This window comes from Podarcis tiliguerta (genome assembly GCF_965153285.1).
Source record: "Podarcis tiliguerta genome assembly, chromosome: 7".
NCBI classification, from domain to species: Eukaryota; Metazoa; Chordata; class Lepidosauria; order Squamata; family Lacertidae; genus Podarcis; species Podarcis tiliguerta.
This window is the reverse complement of record NC_139540.1, coordinates 88,178,828-88,197,508: the sequence shown is the minus strand read 5'-3', so window position 1 is coordinate 88,197,508 and position 18,681 is coordinate 88,178,828. Positions and strand designations below refer to the sequence as shown.

Sequence of the window (18,681 nt, the reverse complement as noted above, 5' to 3'; positions counted from 1 at the left end):
CGGTTTGTGGGGTTCGCCAACTTTTACCGCAAGTTCATCAAGGGGTTCGCGATGCAGACGGCGGCCATTACTGACACGCTCAGCTCTAAGAAGAAGAAGTTCATCTGGACGGAGCAAGCGGAGCAGTCCTTTCAGAACCTTAAGCGTCTCTTCTCGTCCGAAGGGCAGCTACTGCATGTGAATCCCAGCAAACCGATGAGGGTTGAAACAGACGCCTCAGACAGAGCCGTGGGCGCCGTACTGTTGCAGGAGGACCCGCATGGGGACTGGAGACCGTGTGCCTTCTACTCTAGGAAGCTCAGCAAGTCGGAGCAAAACTACACCATCTGGGACAGGGAGTTGCTGGCCATTCATGCAGCATTCAAGGCGTGGCGACACTTGCTCTTCGGGGCCAAGCACACCGTGCAGGTCCGCACGGATCATAAGAACCTGGAGTACTGGCGCACGGCAAGATTCCTAAACCAGCGGCACATCAGATGGGCGGAATTTTTCGCGGATTTCGACTTCAGGATAGAATACATCCCAGGCGACAACAACATCATGGCGGATGCACTGTCCAGGAAGCCGCAATACCTCGAAGAGGCGGCACCAGCAGCGGCCAAGCACATTTTCGCTCCGAAAGCGTGGGCGTGCGCTGCAGCAACCGTGGACTTGGAGGCGGTCCGTCGAGCACTGCAGAGGGACCCCTTTGCACAAGCCAAGATGGAGGAGGTGCACAAGGGCACGGTGAAGGACGACGAGTTCCAAGTACGAGACGGATTGCTCATCCGCAGAGGGGCCCTCTACGTACCGGGAGACGACCTCCGGGCGAAAGTACTGCAGCAGTTACACGACGCACCCACCGCCGGGCACTTTGGCAAGGAGAAGACGGCAGAACTCGTTGCCAGAGATTTTTGGTGGCCCAAGATGCGGGGGGAAGTCGCGGAGTACGTCTCGAGGTGCGACACCTGCCAAAGGGCCAAGTCAGTGCACAAACCTCCGGCGGGACTGCTCGAACCGCTGCAGACTCCGAGCGAACCGTGGGAGAGGGTGGCCCTGGACTTTGTCACGGATTTACCCAGCTCAAGGGGTAAAACGGCAGTGCTAGTGGTGGTGGACATGTTCACTAAAATGGCCCACTTCATTCCGTGCGCGAAGGTCGCCACGGCAGAACAGACCGCCAAACTGTTCATAGACCACATCTTCAGAGTGCATGGACTGCCACGGTCTATCTTGTCCGACAGGGGGCGCCAGTTCATTTCGAGCTTCTGGCAGAAGCTGATGGGTTTCCTGAACGTCAAGATCAACCTAGCGTCGGCGAGACACCCGCAGACCAATGGACAAGCGGAACGCGTCAACGCCGTCATGCAGCAGTACCTGAGATGCTACGCAAATCAACAGCCGACGACATGGGTGGACTACCTGCCGCTCGCTGAGTTCGCTTACAACAACACGAAGCACGTGTCCACAGGGGTGACGCCGTTCTTCGCCAACAACGGGAGGCATCCCAGAACCTTCCCGGGATTAGAGAGACTGGGGGAGGGGGAGCCACAGGCAGCGGAAGTCTTGGCGGCGGAATTGCAGGAAGTCCACGAGCAGCTTAGGAGGCAGTTAGAGCTGGCAAAGCACGCATACAAACTGCAGGCTGACAAGCACAGGAGGGTTGGTGAAGACATACAGGTGGGAGACTGGGTGTGGTTAGCGGCCCACGCAGTGCCGACCAGATCCTTAGCTAAGAAGAAACTCGGACATAAGCAGCTAGGACCTTACCTAGTTGAGGCACAGATCAATCCGGTGGCCTTCCAGTTGACACTTCCGGAAGGATCCAGAATGCACCCAGTATTCCATAGGTCGGTGCTCACGCCCTACAAAGCACCTCACCGATTTCAGGCGCAGGGCACGGCACCAGACCAGTATAAGGAGATCCCCCCAAGGAGGGAGTCGCCAAGAAGGGAACCCATCAACCAGGTCACAGAGATTTTGGACTCGAGATGGGGGGAAGAGGGAGTAGAATATTTTCTCGCAAGGGAAGGTACCCCGGCCAGCGCCAACAGTTGGGTGCCGGACTATGCCCTGGACGAGCCTCTCCTCAAAGAGGAGTTTCATGCCTTGTTCCCACACAGGCCCATGCCAGCCGAGTATTTCGACGACTGGCTTTTCACACCCACGCTTTCTACCAGCACGTTCCAGGGATTCACCTCGGACGAAGAACCAGCATTAGACACACGTTCACCGGAGGGCTCGCCCTCGGGGTTTGCCTCAGACCGCTCGTTTTGGTGGGACAATCGAGGAGAGGAGAGGTGGCTGAGGGGCCCTTGGCAGGCAACGGACCCAGAGGGGAACGAGGGTGAGAGGGACATGGACGTGATGGGGGAGGACGTTGGGTTCGAGCATGGCGGCACGGAGATGGAAGCAGAGGAGAACGAGGTCGGCGAAGACATGGAGGACGAGCCGGATTTCTCTAACTGGATGCACGCCACGGGGGACGAACTGTATCCACCATTCACCCCCACAACGACGGAGCACCCAGCACCCCCGCCGGAGGAAGGGGAGGGGGGAAGGGGGGGCTTCGAGGGGGGGATGGATGTCAGGGGTTCAGGAGCAGAGTCACTGGAGAGGGAAGAAACAGAGAGCGAGGGGGAGGAGTCGGAAGGAAATGTCAGCGGCGACAGTAGTCCAAGGTCTCTGAGTCTCTCCAGTGACTCGGAGGATTCACAGAAAGGGGCCCCCATGGTCAGGGCAAGGGGAGTGCCCAGGGGGACACCTCGGGAAGAAGGGGCCAGAGGGGACTCAGAGAGTAGCAGCTGGAAATCCGGACCAGCGTCCCCCCCAGAGTGCAGTAGGGGGGAGGAGTCCAAGGCATCGGGATCAGGGAGCGCGCAGGCAGAGGGAGAACGTGAGGCAGGAGTGGCCACACCCTCGTCAGGGAGCGAGGAAACGGTCATCCGGAAAGTAAAACGCGCGCGCGCGCCAAGTTCAAATGTACAGGAGGGCGGCAAGGTGGGCAGCCCGGGTAGGGAGCCAGGTCCTAAAGCCCGCCGAAGAGAGGGGGAGGAGTCAGAGGGGTCAAGCTCTGCGTCGGAAGAGTCCAGGAGGAATGAGACCCCGGGGGGTAGTAAGACCCAGAGGAAGAGAGAGAGAAGGAAGAGGTGGAGTAAGATTAGAGTCTTGAACTGGTGCACAGGGGGTGGAGATCCAGACAGAGCTTCGCCGGTCTAAAGTCCAGACGTAGGGCTGGGACGCTGAGACTTGTAAATGGAGACTATTCTTCAATAAAGACTTTGATACTGTACTATCGGCTAGCGTTGGTCCTTGGTGAGCTGGGACCCGGAGCCAGCCCTGACACATACGCTTTTCAATGTGGAGCATTGTTGGGTGGAATATCAAACATTTTCAGGGATGCACCCTTGAAATAGTTCAGTGTAAGGTGTGGCAGACATCCTGAGCCAGACATCCTGGAGAGCCAGACATCCTGGAGAGTGAAATCAAATGGGCCTTAGAAAGCACTGCAAATAACAAGGCCAGTGGAAGTGATGGTATTCCAGCTGAACTATTTAAAATTTTAAAAGGTGATGCTGTTAAGGTGCTACACTCAATATGCCAGCAAGTTTGGAAAACTCAGCAGTGGCCAGAGGACTGGAGAAGATCAGTCTACACCCCAATTCCAAAGAAGGGCAGTGCCAAAGAATGCTCCAACTACCGCACAATTGCACTCATTTCACACGCTAGCAAGGTTATGCTTAAAGTTCTACAAGGCAGGCTTAAGCAGTATATGGACCGAGAACTCCCAGAAGTGCAAGCTGGATTTAGAAGAGGCAGAGGAACCAGAGACCAAATTGCAAACATGCGCTGGATTATGGAGAAAGCTAGAGAGTTCCAGAAAGAAATCTACTTCTGCTTCATTGACTTTGCAAAGGCCTTAGACTGTGTCGACCACAGCAAACTATGGCAAGTTCTTAAAGAAATGGGAGTGCCTGATCACCTCATCTGTCTCCTGAGAAATCTCTACGTGGGACAAGAAGCTATAGTTAGAACTGGGTATGGAACAACTGATTGGTTCGAAATTGGGAAAGGAGTACGTCAAGGCTATATATTGTATTCCTGCTTATTTAACTTATATGCAGAATTCATCATGCGAAAGGCTGGGCTGGATGAATCCCTAGCCGAAATTAAGATTGCCGGAAGAAATATCAACAACCTCAGATATGCAGATGACACAACCTTGATGGCAGAAAGTGAGGAGGAATTAAAGAAACTTTTATTGAGGGTGAAAGAGGAGAGTGCAAAATATGGTCTGAAGCTCAACATCAAAAAAACGAAGATCATGGCCACTGGTCCCATCACCTCCTGGCAAATAGAAGGGGAAGAAATGGAGGCAGTGAGAGATTTTACTTTCTTGGGCTCCATGATCACTGCAGATGGTGACAGCAGCCACAAAATTAAAAGAGGCCTGCTTCTTGGGAGAAAAGCAATGACAAACCTAGATAGCATCTTAAAAAGTAGAGACATCACCTTGCCAACAAAGGTCCGTATAGTTAAAGCTATGGTTTTCCCAGGAGTGATGTATGGAAGTGAGAGCTGGACCGTAAAGAAGGCTGATCGCCGAATAATTGATGCTTTTGAATTATTGTGCTGGAGGAGACTATTGAGAGTCCCATGGACTGCAAGAAGATCAAACCTATTCTTCATTCTGAAGGAAATGAGCCCTGAGTGCTCACTGGAAGGACAGATCGTGAAGCTGAGGCTCCAATACTTTGGCCACCTCATGAGAAGAGAAGACTCCCTGGAAAAGACCCTGATGTTGTGAAAGATGGAGGGCACAAGGAGAAGGGGACGACAGAGGACAATATGGTTGGATAGTGTTCTCAAAGCTACCAGCATCAGTCTGACCAAACTGCGGGAGGCAGTGGAAGACAGAAGTGCCTGGCGTGCTCTGGTCCATGGGGTCACGAAGAGTCGGACACGACTGAACGCCTAAACAACAACAAGGTGTGGCAGAAGGATCCGGACAAAACTTGTGGTGCTACTCATGTGCCCTGTGACAAACGGAAGAAAATGTGGAACAAGCCGAAGGGTGGATAGGCCCTCTGTCACATGTTCAGTTGCCTTTAGTTCGTTGCTTTTTAAATAAAAGTTAAAGGGATGGATAGAAATGTCCCCCATGGGAGTTTTGCAATGTGTGTTCATGGCAAGTAATCTAAGCAGAAACTGAGAGAGAATAAAATGAAGTAGGTTATGGATAAATGGCTGATGCTCCTTCTGGGCTGATCATGTCATAATAATTGTAGTTTATTTTAGCAGTTTTTTAGTTTAATTGTAGCTGAGCTTTACTTATGTGAAAGTGGAAAGCAGTTATGGTAACTTCAGTTTTAAATGTTTTTATAGAATCCGTTCACATCTATCTGAAATAAAAGTGCTCAAGACTGAGATGTTGATAGTGGGGACTTGTGTAGTACAGAAAGCTTTTAGGGTTTGATTTTTTATGATGTCATACTCTTCCCAGGGAGGTCTGCCTGGCTGGATTTATTGTAGGCCTTACAAGGCAAATGAAATAACTTTTCATGCTGCTTGGCTTTAGGGCTCTGTGAGTTGGATGGTTTTTAATACTGCGTTTATCATTCTGCTATTAATGTTTAGTATTGTTAATGGGTTTTTAACATGTCTGGGTCCTTTCTTTAATATACTGCGAATTTTAAAATTATGTTATACTTGCTAGCTAGTCTGGAGTCTCTGCATTTGCCAAAAAATGAAATAAGAACTGTCTGATCCCCGGATCCTACATATGACTCAGTTGATCAGTGACCTTTGCGCTTAATTCCCATTTTATCTACTGTTGTGGTTAGCCAGTCATTTCCTACCTTACAGCTCCAATATGGAAATAGTTGCAATTCAGTGCACATTTTAATCCACTCAAGAACAATTCATCAATGTGTTTGAGCAATGCTTGAGACCCTCTCCTCAGCTGCTCTCTGTGCATCGCCTGCATGTTCTTGCCGTTTAAAATTGTGAGAATTCTTGTTTGAAGCTAACGTGGAAGAAACAGATTATTCATAGTGATGCATTTTCCTGTATTCCGTGTACAGCAGTGCAACAAGAAAGTCTCGGCCTCACTGATGTGGATCTTGAAGTCCTCCGGATTCATCGCAAACCACCCCTGGCCACGTATCCTGCTCACTTTGATAACAACAGCTATAATATTAACAATGGCTGTATTCAATATGGTAAGTTGAATGGGATTTTGTTTCCATTGCTATTTTTCTATCTTTCTGACGTGTTTCTGTGATGCTTGTTACATGCAGCAGTTTCACTCGGGTTTGGGATTGACTCAACCTGCCCCCAAAGTTGCACACTCTGGTTAGCCTTGCCCCTGGTGTCCACACATACGGTGATAACATCTGCAAGGAAAGAGCTGTACATGCAGAGCCCTCTCTGTGCAGATGTTTGCAGTGGGGCCAGGGCTTATCAAAGAGCCCGGTGTTGGGGCTGACTTGTTGACAGAGCTCCACTTGTGGATTGATGCAACTTTGGGGTCAGATCACCTGAATAGAGCTAATATAAATAAAGAAATGGGGCAAAGCCAGTGTCTGAGGAAACAAAGGAGTTGAAGAAAGGAGGCGCTGAGGAAGAAATAGGCCTAGAGAAAAATCTTACAAGGGTCTATACACCATTGGCAAGAAGGAACTAGACCAGCAAGGGAGATTTGAGAACTGTGGACCATAGCCTGGGTGGCAAAGTGGGTATATGGTTGCTAGGTCAATGATCTTGACCTCAACTAGTCTGCTGTACCTTTGACAATTTCCAGAGGGGTACTGTGTCACACTCGTTGCATAAAAACCAACAAGAGTTCTGCGGCACCTTAAAGACTATAAATTTATTATGGTATCAGCTTTTATGGACTACCACCCACCTCGTCAGATACAACAAATCTTTCTTGCTAAGCACTGTTGCACATTTCAGGTCTCCAGAACCTGAAGGTTCATAGTCCTGGGCCAAAGCAAGATAGACTGAGGTAGTTGTTGTCCCACCCCCATGGGGGCATTAAAGGCTGTTTGAAGGTGAATTATTGTCCCTTTTGCCTCTAAAGGTGGTAGGTTTATGTCTCGTTTTTCCAGATCCTAAGAGATTTCATGTTTGTTCTAGTTTTTCTTGGACGATGATGGTGTGCTTGAATTCCTCTCCATGCTAAATACATCAAATGCAAGTTCTCTGAATACAAGCAGTCATATCCTCTCATATATGCAAAACAACTATTTTTTCCTTCCAGTAAGTTCATATTATATTTCTTATTTGTATAAGCTTGTTCTGGTACCGTCAGTAGAGCCAGAAAGACTAAGTTCCACTTTGGAGGCACCTCTTAACGTTCCCTCCATAGTTGCTACTGCTATGCAAAGGTTTCCATTCCAAGGAAATGTCACACCTTCCCAGGAGCTGTTAGACATTCTAGCAAAGGGCCTTGGGGAAAGAAGTTCTGCTGGGTTCACTGGGACAAACTCCCAAGTGAGTGTACATAGGATTGGAGTCTTTTAGTCCAGTCCTAACTACATTTGCATGAAAGTCCATGCTCCTTCAGGTTCTTCAATTAAGGAGACTAAGAAGCAGGAAACCAGCAGGCAGTGCCAGCCTTTGGTTGGTTGTAAATGTGGGGACAGGTTGAGCGTGGTGGGGCACTGCCCTGTTGGCCTTAATGGAGCAACCTCCACTGTCCTGAACCAAGAGGGAGGGGCTATTGTGTAGGTCCTTCTCATCCAGTTGTCTCCTGGTTGGGAAGCAAGTACAACAATTGTGCAGGATGGACCTGGGGAATTGATTATGTGGTTCCAGCGTTTTAAATGTCACCACAGTGGCATGGGATGAAACCACAGAAACCATTGTGATAATGCCCCCTCTGATCTCATGGAGCATGTGAAAATAGGCTCTTGTGCATGGAAAACTCACTTGTCATGGAGAAGACTTGGATTCTTCACCCTGACACACACACTGTATGTGTGAATTTATTTTTATTTATTTTCTACTTGAGGGCACAACCACAGATTAGTGAGAACTAGGCCTTAGCTGCAAACTAAATCCAAATATTTGCTTTCCTTTTCCAGTACTTCATCTATAGCTGCATCCTGGGCTTGATTTCCTGTTCTGTTTTCCTCCGGATAAATCATGAGCTGAAAATGGCAATCATGCTGCTTGCTCTGGTGGCCTATAATGTCATTCTTCTGCACACACATGGCTCTGTGCTGGACAACTACAGCAAATCCCTCTATACAATGGCCCCTCTGAAAAGGTAGGCCAGCGAATCTGAGCCTCAGGGAAGGAGCTGCTTAGGATCAAACTAGGTGTTGTTGGAGCCACAGAGCTGCCTGCACTGCGCTCCTCCTCTGGTAATGTGTAGTAGTCAAACAAACGTGGCATGACATCAACATACTTTGTGGGCTCATCCACACTCCTGATTGTCCTGTGCCTAGAAATCACAGGGCCGAGAGGTTTTCTGCTTCTCCTGCGCTTTCTATGCACGGATCCAAGCCGTTTCCCTTTTGCCCGGGAGCTTTCCCAGGGAAACCTGCTCTTTAGCACTGATGGGGCAGGTGGGGCTTGTCAAGCTGGGAAGGGAGCCCATCTGGGAGAAGGAAAACTGATTCTATACCTCCACTGCCTTGTGGGATGTCTTTGGGAAAAGAAAAGGCTAAGGAGTGAATTCTACACAAATCCAGAATGGAGTTGGATGGTGCCTTGTGTGCCTCCTTCTGGTAATTCCAGCAGCCAAGCTGGTGTCAGACGTATTGCCCTGCTTTCCTTTGGACCACATCAGTGAAGCAGAGAGGTGGGTCTTGTCCTCTTGGCAGCTCATGACCTCCCTATACACTGTCCAGTTAGTGTGGGGAGGTCACTTCAGTACTGCTACCGGAGCAAAAAGAACGCAGGAGGCAGAAGTTACAAGGTGCCGGTTACTGCTGCCACAGCAGGCACTGTGATCCTTCAGCGGTTTGACTTCACCCCTGGAGATGCACTCCATTGCTTCATGAGACAGATGGATGCCAACAACAGCGCTGAATTGGATCAGACATCACTCAGTGGAAAACCCAATGGATGTTTTCTCTACCGGAGCTCTAAAGAGCAGGTTTCCCCATGGGAAAGCAGGGGGACCAGCAGAAGTGTGGACAAGCCCTGTGTTAGCCTGCTGGTTATGTATGGCGATGTCATGTCACACATGGGCTCAGCAGTGGCAGCTCTGTCTCCCTTTAAAACCTAGTTTGGCCCCTGCTTCCTGGAGGAGGGAGGAAAAAACAATTGCGTTCAGTTCAGCTGTTTGGTTTAGGTTTTATAAGTAGCATGACAAAATAATAATAATGCAAATATCGCCAAGCAGGCAAGGGCAATAACAAGCAGGGCAGGCGTTAATTTTTAGGATTGCAGAATTGACCCATTAAATATGGAAACTCTGTCTCCAGATTTGTCAGGCTAGCAAGAGATAATGTTCTCTAGCATTAGTGATTATATGTGCAATTACTGTGGCATTATTCATAGGAAACTAATATGTTCCACAAATGAGGTATTTAATTTTCTTTACCGTGACCAAAATTTCATTCTCTCAATACAAATTTATTCAAAGGAAATGTGATTCATAAATGAAATAAATAAATAAAAATAAAGATCATAACTCTAGTTATCTGATCTCTTTATGAAAAGGGGCATGGGAACAAATAACAGTCTGAAAGCTTTATGCACCTGGTGTGACCCTACTAGAGCGTAAATTGTTTCTCGTATCCTATATAGTTCCTCTTTACAGCAGATGTATGTGTCGTCTGGAATCTTGCTGCAATTAAACTAATGACAAGGGGGAGATCCCAAAATACGTTGGAAACTAGTCAGTCAGAGAGAAAATTTGACTTGTTTTCATTGAACCCTGCTCATGAATTTCTTACGTGGAGAAACATTTGCTCACATCAGATAGCAGCCTGAAGTGTTATAGTGCAAGAAATGCTTTACAGCTTGCATTTCATAGTATAATCTGGTCCTCCATCGCAGCAACTCAAAGGAAAGTGGACAGGCTCAGAATATGAATAGCATTTTTGTTTTCCTGCCAATTCTACTTACGCATTTGCTTTCACAGACCAGGGATACTGAAAGATCTCAAGACAATGGGCTCGGTGTCCCTCTTCATTTTCTTCATCACTCTGCTGGTACTCAGCAGGCAGGTAGGAACCTCCATCTTTTCCCACCTTTTCATACCACTTGAAAGGTTCGCTCTGCGTTTTTTTAGGAGGCTCCCACTGTTTCTCGCTTACTGCATTGTCACAGTTACCTCTCGCATTGAACAGCTGGATCGCCTTATGCTTGTTAGACAAAATGTTGTGGCATGAAACAATCACCAGAGAACCCAATTGAACATCGTATTGGTTCTGAGGTGTGAAATAATTAAATCTTTGAAATTGTCATTTTTTACACCTTTAAACCCTAGAAGCTTGCCTTGAGATTTTTGCTCAGATTCCATTTGTTTGTGTACAACTTGCCTCCCCGCCCCGTTTAGGTCCATAGTGGTAAGCAGCAAGGCAGGTTTATTTGTTTTATTGTTACAGCATCTTGATCATACAGTGTTGTTCAGAAAAACTTGTTCTGGAAACCTCTATTCATAGTATCAAGAATTTTGTTTGCATGTTGCTTTGTATTTAGTGTAGGGTGCAAGACCAAGAAAAGTTGTTTATTTATTATTACGTTTATATCCTGCCTTCCCTTCAAGGATCTCAAGGTTTTGTGAACATTTTACCCCCAGCCACAAGGTCACCAAATGAGCTTCATGCTGGAGTGGAGATTTAAAACTGGGTTTTCCTAGTCCATCCCTCTAACCACTACCCCACACTGGCACCATAAGAAATGCTGTGATGATATGCTTGTCAGTTATTGGTGAAAGCTAGTCAGCTATAGGTACAAAGAGCAGGGCCTTTTCTGTGGTGCCCCCTCTCAATTGGTGGAACTTAATTCTAGGCTAAATGAGGCAAGCTGACATCTTTAAACAAGCTCTATAGACACTTCTTTAGGATTGTCTTCGTGCTGTGCTGTGCAGTGGGCTCTTTTTAGATCCCTGCATTGGAGGGGGTTGGACCTTGGGGTCCCTTCCAACTCTACAATTCTATGAGTCTGTGATTAAAATATAAGGTTGATCGTTGGGCTAGACTAGTTGGGCCTTGTGGCCAAGGCTCATTTTAGTCCTACATTTATTTGTCATCAGAATCAGAGTTGTTTATTGTTGTATTTTAAATCTTGTTAAACTGCTGTGTGAGATTATTGTTCTGAAAAGTAGCACGTAAACCTTTTCAATTAATACATGAATACATTCTTGTTTTTTGTAGATGAACTCTAATATAAAACAGAGTATGTTGTTACTTGTAAAACTAAACAGTCAACTTTTTGAAAATGACAATTTCTATAGCATTGAGCTTCTCACATTATTATCCATTAAAGTACAGGTTTTTCATAACCTGTTGGGAGAGGTGTTTAAATATGAATTCAGGATTGTGTTTGCCCGTACCAATTTACTGATAATGACCAGTTTACTGCAGTAATTTCGGCAGTTTGGTTTTCTAAGAGGTCTATTTTTGTGTTACAACGGCTGGTGCTCTTTCACTTTATGAGCTCTGCTAGCAAGAGCTGAGAGAGACATTGTTTGTTTTGCTCAGTAAATTAGCCTAGGATAGTAATGAGGCATTGAAAGGCCACAGTTCTAATTCTCATGATAAATATGCACTTGAACAAAGCATCTCTTGGCTATATTTTGCATTATAAGGTCAGTTTGGAAAATGGTTCATCATCTGAGTTTGCCTCATGGCGCTATCTGTGAATGCTTTTGAGTAGAAACTGAAGTCAGTTCCTTGATTCTCACATAGATAATCAATTCTGAGGGCTTTTATTAAAAATATAGGGCCTGCCTTAGTGACTCAGTTCTGAAGTCCACCTGGATCCAATTGAAGAGGGTGTAAATAGGACGTGCCCTGCCAAGCAACTTCCCCACCTTCTTGTTTTTACTAGAGGTCGACTTACTCTTCACATGGAGGTTTCACTCAGCTGTCACGGCTGACAGCACTCATTGCCAAAGTTCATGCGCTGGATACTTCAGGGCTGGATTACTGCAAGGCACTCTGTGTGGGGCTTCCCTCACACTTGATCCAGAGGCTACTTTTGGTGCAGGATGCTGCAGCACAATTGCTGACGGGAGTGAGGCCCTTTCAGGATACAGCACCTGTCATAGCTGACAACTTACAGATTTGAAAATAAGGGACCAGCAGCCTCCATAAAAGGGATCAGCAGCCAAAATGAGGGATTTTGGCTTAGTTTATACAGGAATCCATCCCGCACTCATGGAGCCATGCTGCTTTGGCTGCCCCTGACTGTGTTTTGCAGGGGGTTGGACTAGATGATCCTAAGGATCACAACCCCCACCAAAGAAGAGGGGCATACAAAACTGATGAACGACGTAGAGTTGGCAAAGCTTACAGGCAGAATTAGAAACCAGGAAGAGGATCTCTTTAATAAAGAATGGGGAAAGTTTATAATTTAGTTGAAAAGCTATTGTAAAGAGTTACATACATTGGTAGGATTGACAGAAAACTTGTAGTAAAAATTTGAACTATGGATGGACAAATGATTTATAAAAATAGAGTTATGAAAGGGATGCAGAGGGGGAAATCACTACATTAAGATGCTGCACTGGTTGGAGGGGATGCTAAGCAGCATGTCGGGGCTGCCGTCATCCTGGCGCCAGGAGTTCCATCGGCCCTTCCCCGCCCGAGGGGGGGAAGGGAGAGAGACTCTTGCCCATGCCGCCTGCGAGCCCGGCATGAGGCGGTTGTGGCACAGACGCGGCCGCTGAGGCGCTGCCCTTCTGTGTCCCTCCCCATCCCCTCCTCTTCCTCCTCCCTCAGGCCGCCTCCTCTGCCGCTGCCCCCTCCGGCTTCCCCTGGCAGCGCGGCGGAAGTCTCGCAAGAGAGGGGCTGCCTGCCCCGCCACCCGTCTCCTCACGACGCGCCCCTGAGGGGATAAAAGGGAGAGACGGAGACACGGCAGCTCGTGCGCGTGCTCTCTCGCACTCTCTCAAGGCGGAGGACCCCGAGCCGCTGCTTCCCTCCCGAGCCGGGCGAGCATGAAACCCGGGAAATTTAAGGGACATCATCAATAAGGGACAGCAGCGGGGAATGGCGCAGGGATAAGGGAGTTTCCTGCCAAAAAGGGACGGTTGACAGCTATGGCGCCTCTGCTCAGAGATCTGCACTGGTTGCTGATCTGCTACAAGGCTGAGTTCATGGTGTCACTGTACAATGTCATGTGACAAAGACACATGAGAGCAGAAGCAGCCAAGCAGGCTGGGAGGTGCTGGGACTGCGCAGTCATTTGGGCGACTCAAGTTCTCCAGGCCTGACTGCTAACTGGGGAGTCCCTCTGGCAGGGGACGTGGCAGCCAGTTTCTCTGTAAGTGTTCAGTCAGCGTCCGTCTGCCTCAGCTGTGAGCAGTGTGTAATCTCAGTCAAACTGTTTGGAACCATGTTGTTTATGAAGAAGTTTATTTTAACTCAGTAAAGCTCTTATTCTTTAAAACTCTGCATTATTAATTTACGCCGCACGTCATACAAAGCCATTAACAACTTGGGCCAGTTTACCTACGAGATCCTCTGACCCTGCCTGTGCCCTCTCAGCTGCCTCGGTCTGTGAATTTGACACTATTACAGGCACCTTCGTAAGAAATTTGTTGTTTTGTGTGGCTGCGCCTAGACTTTGGAACTCCCTGCCTCTTGAGATCAAGCAAGCGCCTTCACTGTACTTTTTTTGGCACATGCTGATAACATTCCTGTTTAAAGAAGCCCTACTCAGATGCTTAGAAAGTTGAGGTGATTCTAATCTGCTTTAGTATTTTAACTTTTGTATGTTTTAAAGCAGAACTATTACTTGACTTTACTGTTTCATCTTTTTGTAAACCGCTCTGAGGTTTTTTATAATCAAGCGGGGTATAAAGTTTATGAAATAAGTAAGTAATGTTGTCCCTTACCACATTTTGTGTCAGTGTCGTGTGGTGAAGCACTTTGATTTTCCCAGTCCTGAGCCTATTGCCAGTCCATCCCCTCTAGAAATATGTCACCCAAAGATTAATAAAGCAGATCTGTTTTATGTCAGCTAAAACGAGAACAAAAAAGGAGCATTGCTGTTGTTTTACTTTGCCTCTTTGCCTGACTCTCCTTAGTGCTGCCTCAGCAGGACTGCAGATTTGTTGCCTTGCCTGCTCTGCGTTTTTGCCCTGCCGTGCCAGTGGGGCTTATCTGGGCCAGCAGGAACCAGCCCAAGACTGGGGGGCTGTTTAATTCCATCCAGATATTGTTCTCCTGCGGGCTGTGCCAATATTGTGCTTGTGGAATGCAATTTAATTGAAACTCTCCTTACCACTGTGGAATATTAATACTGTGATAAAGTACCTTATTAAGCTTTGAGTAGACTTTAACTCTTATTTGGTGGCTAGTGCTGAGCAAGAGGAGTATTTTAATTTGCTGTTGAGTTGCAGTTAAAGGTCAGATCTTGTGAATCTTTTGCCAGCCCCACAACCTCAACCTCTCCAGCCGTTGAGCTTCTGGCGTCTAACATGCTTCATAGGCAACTAGTGCTTGAATCATAGAATTGTAGGGTTGGAAGGGACTGCAAGGGTCATCTAGTCCAACCCCCTGCAGTGCAGGAATCTTTTGCCCAACGTGGAACTCGAACTCATGACCCTGAGATGAAGAGTCTCCTGCTCTACTGACTGAGCTATCCCAGTTAGCTGCTGGATCGCACGGTGTGCACACACACATCTATTCCAGTGCAATCTTTGTTCTTTCAAAAAAATGTTTTATTTAGATTATTTTAAAAATCTGTATACAATATTTTGCCATCTTTTATTATAATTTATTTTAAAAAATATATTTTTATTGAACAGTTTTAACAGACAAATTATCAATCAATATAACCAATTACATTCCCCCCCCCTTTTATTCCCTCCCATTCCTTCCTCTCCCACCCTCAGCTCCACACTCTTGACTTCCCTCAGCTCCACACTCTGATTTGTTTGCACATATTATTCTCTGCATGTTAAAAAGTTATACATATCATACCTTATCTATCCTATGTTCTACTAATAAATTTGTGGATGTTTATTCAAAACTTGCCAAGGAATCCAAGTATTTTTGTTGTCTTTTTTAATAGTTTGTAAAAAGTTCCTATTCTTCCTTGAAGTCACGGTTGTCCTTCTCTCGTGGTTTATATGTTAATTTGTCCTAAAATCCCTAAGAAAAATGCTTCTGGTTCTTTTACAAATGTCATTTTGAACATTTTTTTCAGTTCATTATATTTCATCTCCCAATTTTTTTTAGCTTCTCTACATTCCCACCACATATGATACAAAGTACCTTCTTTTTCCTTACATTTCCAACATATATTTGACACAGTTTTATACATTTTTGCCATTTTTCTGGTGTGATATACCATCTATACATCTTTTTCATATAGTTTTCCTTCAGAAGAGAACAGTCTGTAAATTTCAAATCTACTTTCCACAATTTTTCCCAGTTCTCAAATTGTATATTATGTCCTATATATTGCACCCATTTAATCATAACCGATTTGACCTCCTCGTCTTTCTTTTCCCACTCTAGCAGTATACTATATTCTTTCTTCAATAACTTTGTGTCTTCTTCTATAACCTCTTTTTGGAATCTAGAGATTGTATAACTAAACCTGTCAGGGAACTGCCATCGGAGCAGGAGGAGGTGAGAGGGCTCTCGGACGATGGTGGAGAGGGTACCAGTAGGAGGAGGGATAGCCCATACGCTGGGGAAGGAAATCAGCGTAACACCAGTGGAGAAGGGGAGGAGATAGAGGAAGCGGAGAGTTGGCTCCAAGACTCTTCGCAGGAGACCAGTGGAGAGGGGACAAGTGCTCCGTTACCCACACCCACAGCGCGCAAAAAGCTTGCGCGCAGGCAACGGGGGAGGAGACTGGGCGTGAAGCAGCTTTTATGTTGGAAGCGGTTTAAGAAACGCCCATTGACGGATTCTGCCAGCGACTGAGGCAGCCACGAGATAGAGGCTGCTCTGTCAGAAAGGGTTCGACCATGCAAGATAGCCACGAGTAAAGGCAATTTACGCACAAGCAATCCCTAGAACCATAACAAAAGCCTTTTTTGCTATCTTCCTTATAAATTTCATTTAATTGTCTGTAATGCAACCAACTCTGAAAATGGTCTTTAATTTCATCATAATCTTTTAGTTTCCATTTTCCTTCTTGATCTCTCAGTAAGTCTCTGTATGTAGGCTGTTATGTACTGAAGTTCGCACGCTGGGCCAGCAGGGGGATACTGTAGATAGTTATGCAAATGAAGGATCAAAAATGACGTTCAGTGATTGGATAGTTTTAGAAAGTTGTTACAATAACGTGGTACTGGAGCTCTATATAAGCAGGCTGACTGAGCCCTTCAGCTCAGTTCTGTCCTGGCCTGTGAATAAACAAGAGCTGTTTGAAGAATCACTTAACACAGGCCATTTCCCCTTTTTACCGAGCGGTTTGAGTAATGAAGCTTCAATTGGTGATAGCCACCAAGGTATTTTTTGTTCTATTAAATCTTTATATCTCTTCCATACTCTCATTAATGATTTCCTAATGTAATGATTTTAAAATCCTTTATGTACTTTCCCTTTTCCATAGCATAAATATGCATGCCATCCATATCTGTTATCATGACCTTCTAAATCTAATGCTTCTTCCTTTTCCAGTTTTATCCAGTCCCTAATCCAAACCAAGCATGCAGCCTCATAGTACAGTTTAAGGTCTGGGAGGGCGAGGGCCTCCTCTTTCTCTTGTGTCTATAAGTAAGGTAAAGGTAAAGGAACCCCTGACCATTAGGGCCAGTCGTGACCGGCTCTGGGGTTGCGGCGCTCATCTCGCTTTATTGGCCGAGGGAGCCGGCGTACAGCTTCCGGGTCATGTGGCCAGCATAACTAAGCCACTTCTGGCTAACCAGAGCAGCGCACGGAAACACCGTTTACCTTCCTGCCAGAGCTGTTGATCTACTTGCACTTTGACGTGCTTTTGAACTGCTAGGTTGGCAGGAGCAGGAGCCGAGCAACGGGAGCTCACCCCGTCGCGGGGATTCAAATCGCCAACATTTTGAGCGGCAAGTCCTAGGCTCTGCGGTTTAACCCACAGCGCCACCTGCGTCACCTAAGTCCCTAAGTCTGTACATATCTTATGTTTAATCCTTGGCCTTTTGGCCCCCCAGACAAACTTAGAAATATCCTTTGGCCATCTTTTGAGACAATCATCCTTAACCATTACTGGGACTGTCTGAAAAAGGAAGAGCATCTTCGGCAACACATTCATTTTAATCACAGCAATTCTTCCTAGTAGGGAGAGATTCTTTCTGCTCCAAATTTCTCAATTCCTTTTTATCTCACACCATACTTTTTCGCAGTTGTCATTATACACATTTATATTCCTTTTTTAAAAAATAATCTTTATTGGTTTTTCAGTTACATACTCCACATACACATATTGTATTACATTTTACATTTATCCTTGCTCCTGAGAGCTGACTTCCTTCCTTCCTTCTTCTGGCTTTTTTGTATCGCATCTAACTTTTTCACATTGTCTTTATCCATTTTGCATATTGTTGTTCTTCCATATTTGTCCATATTTGTCCATAGAGTATTTGTACACGAATAAATCTTTCTATTTACACAATTCTTGTTGTCTATCTATATTCATTTGTGATTGCTATTAATTACATTAGTCACATTATACATTTTACTTATTATTTTTATTATCCGATGAATTTCTTTGTATTTCACGTTATGAGGATTATTTCAGTTCTACTGGTTTCATTATTTCACCTTATCTTTCCTATATACAACATATTTTTTCCCCATTCTTTTTGAAATGTTTCCTCGCCCTGTTGTCTAATTTTTGCCCTTAATTTAGCTAGTTCTGTGTATTCCATTACCTTCTGTCGCCATTGTTCTACTGTTGGTAATTGCTGTTGTTTTCAAACCTGAGCTAATAATAATCTCGCCGCTGTTGTTGCGTATAAAAACAGTTTCTGATCATTCTTAACAATATCTTCTCCTACCATTCCCAACAAGAATGCCTCTGGCTTTTTCAAAAACGTATATCTAAAGATCTTCTTTAGTTCATTGTATATGTTTTCCCAGTAGGTTTTCACCTTATCACATGACCACTGCATGTGAAAGAAACTACCTTCTTTCACCCCACATTTCCAGCAATTCTTGTTTCCTTATACATCCTTGTCAGTTTAATTGGAGTGAGGTACCATCTACACATCATTTTTAACAGCTTTTCTTTCAACAGTGTACATGCTGTAAATTTTACCCCCGTGTTCCATAATTTTGACCATTTCTTATACTCAGTGTTATGGCCGACATTCATTACCCATTTAATCATAACACTCTTGATTTCTTCATCTTTTGTGTACCATTCTAATAAAAACTCAGAAACCTTAAGACCGTGTTTTGGTGTTATTTTGTATTACTGCAGTTTCTAATATTGATCTTGTTTGCTCAAAACGTCTTGCTTTTTTATCTTTTGAGATGATATCATTCATTTGGTGGTACTCCATCCAACTTGATAATTTATCTTTTAGTTCCTCATACGGCCTGATCTTAATTGCGTTATTTTCTTCCTGCAGCA

The 18,681-nt window shown here is 45.7% G+C and overlaps 1 protein-coding gene across 2 annotated transcripts in view; it reads left to right on the top strand.

Moving 5' to 3' along the window:
* Window positions 1-18,681, top strand: part of ADCY2 (adenylate cyclase 2) — a 131,208-nt gene that overhangs the window by 93,963 nt on the left and 18,564 nt on the right. For both annotated transcript variants that reach the window (XM_083448575.1, XM_083448574.1), the window contains 4 exons: window positions 6,063-6,200; window positions 7,120-7,242; window positions 8,070-8,254; window positions 10,082-10,166. In XM_083448575.1, the coding sequence (XP_083304701.1) occupies window positions 6,063-6,200; window positions 7,120-7,242; window positions 8,070-8,254; window positions 10,082-10,166 (531 nt within the window). The remainder of the gene's footprint in view (window positions 1-6,062; window positions 6,201-7,119; window positions 7,243-8,069; window positions 8,255-10,081; window positions 10,167-18,681) is intronic.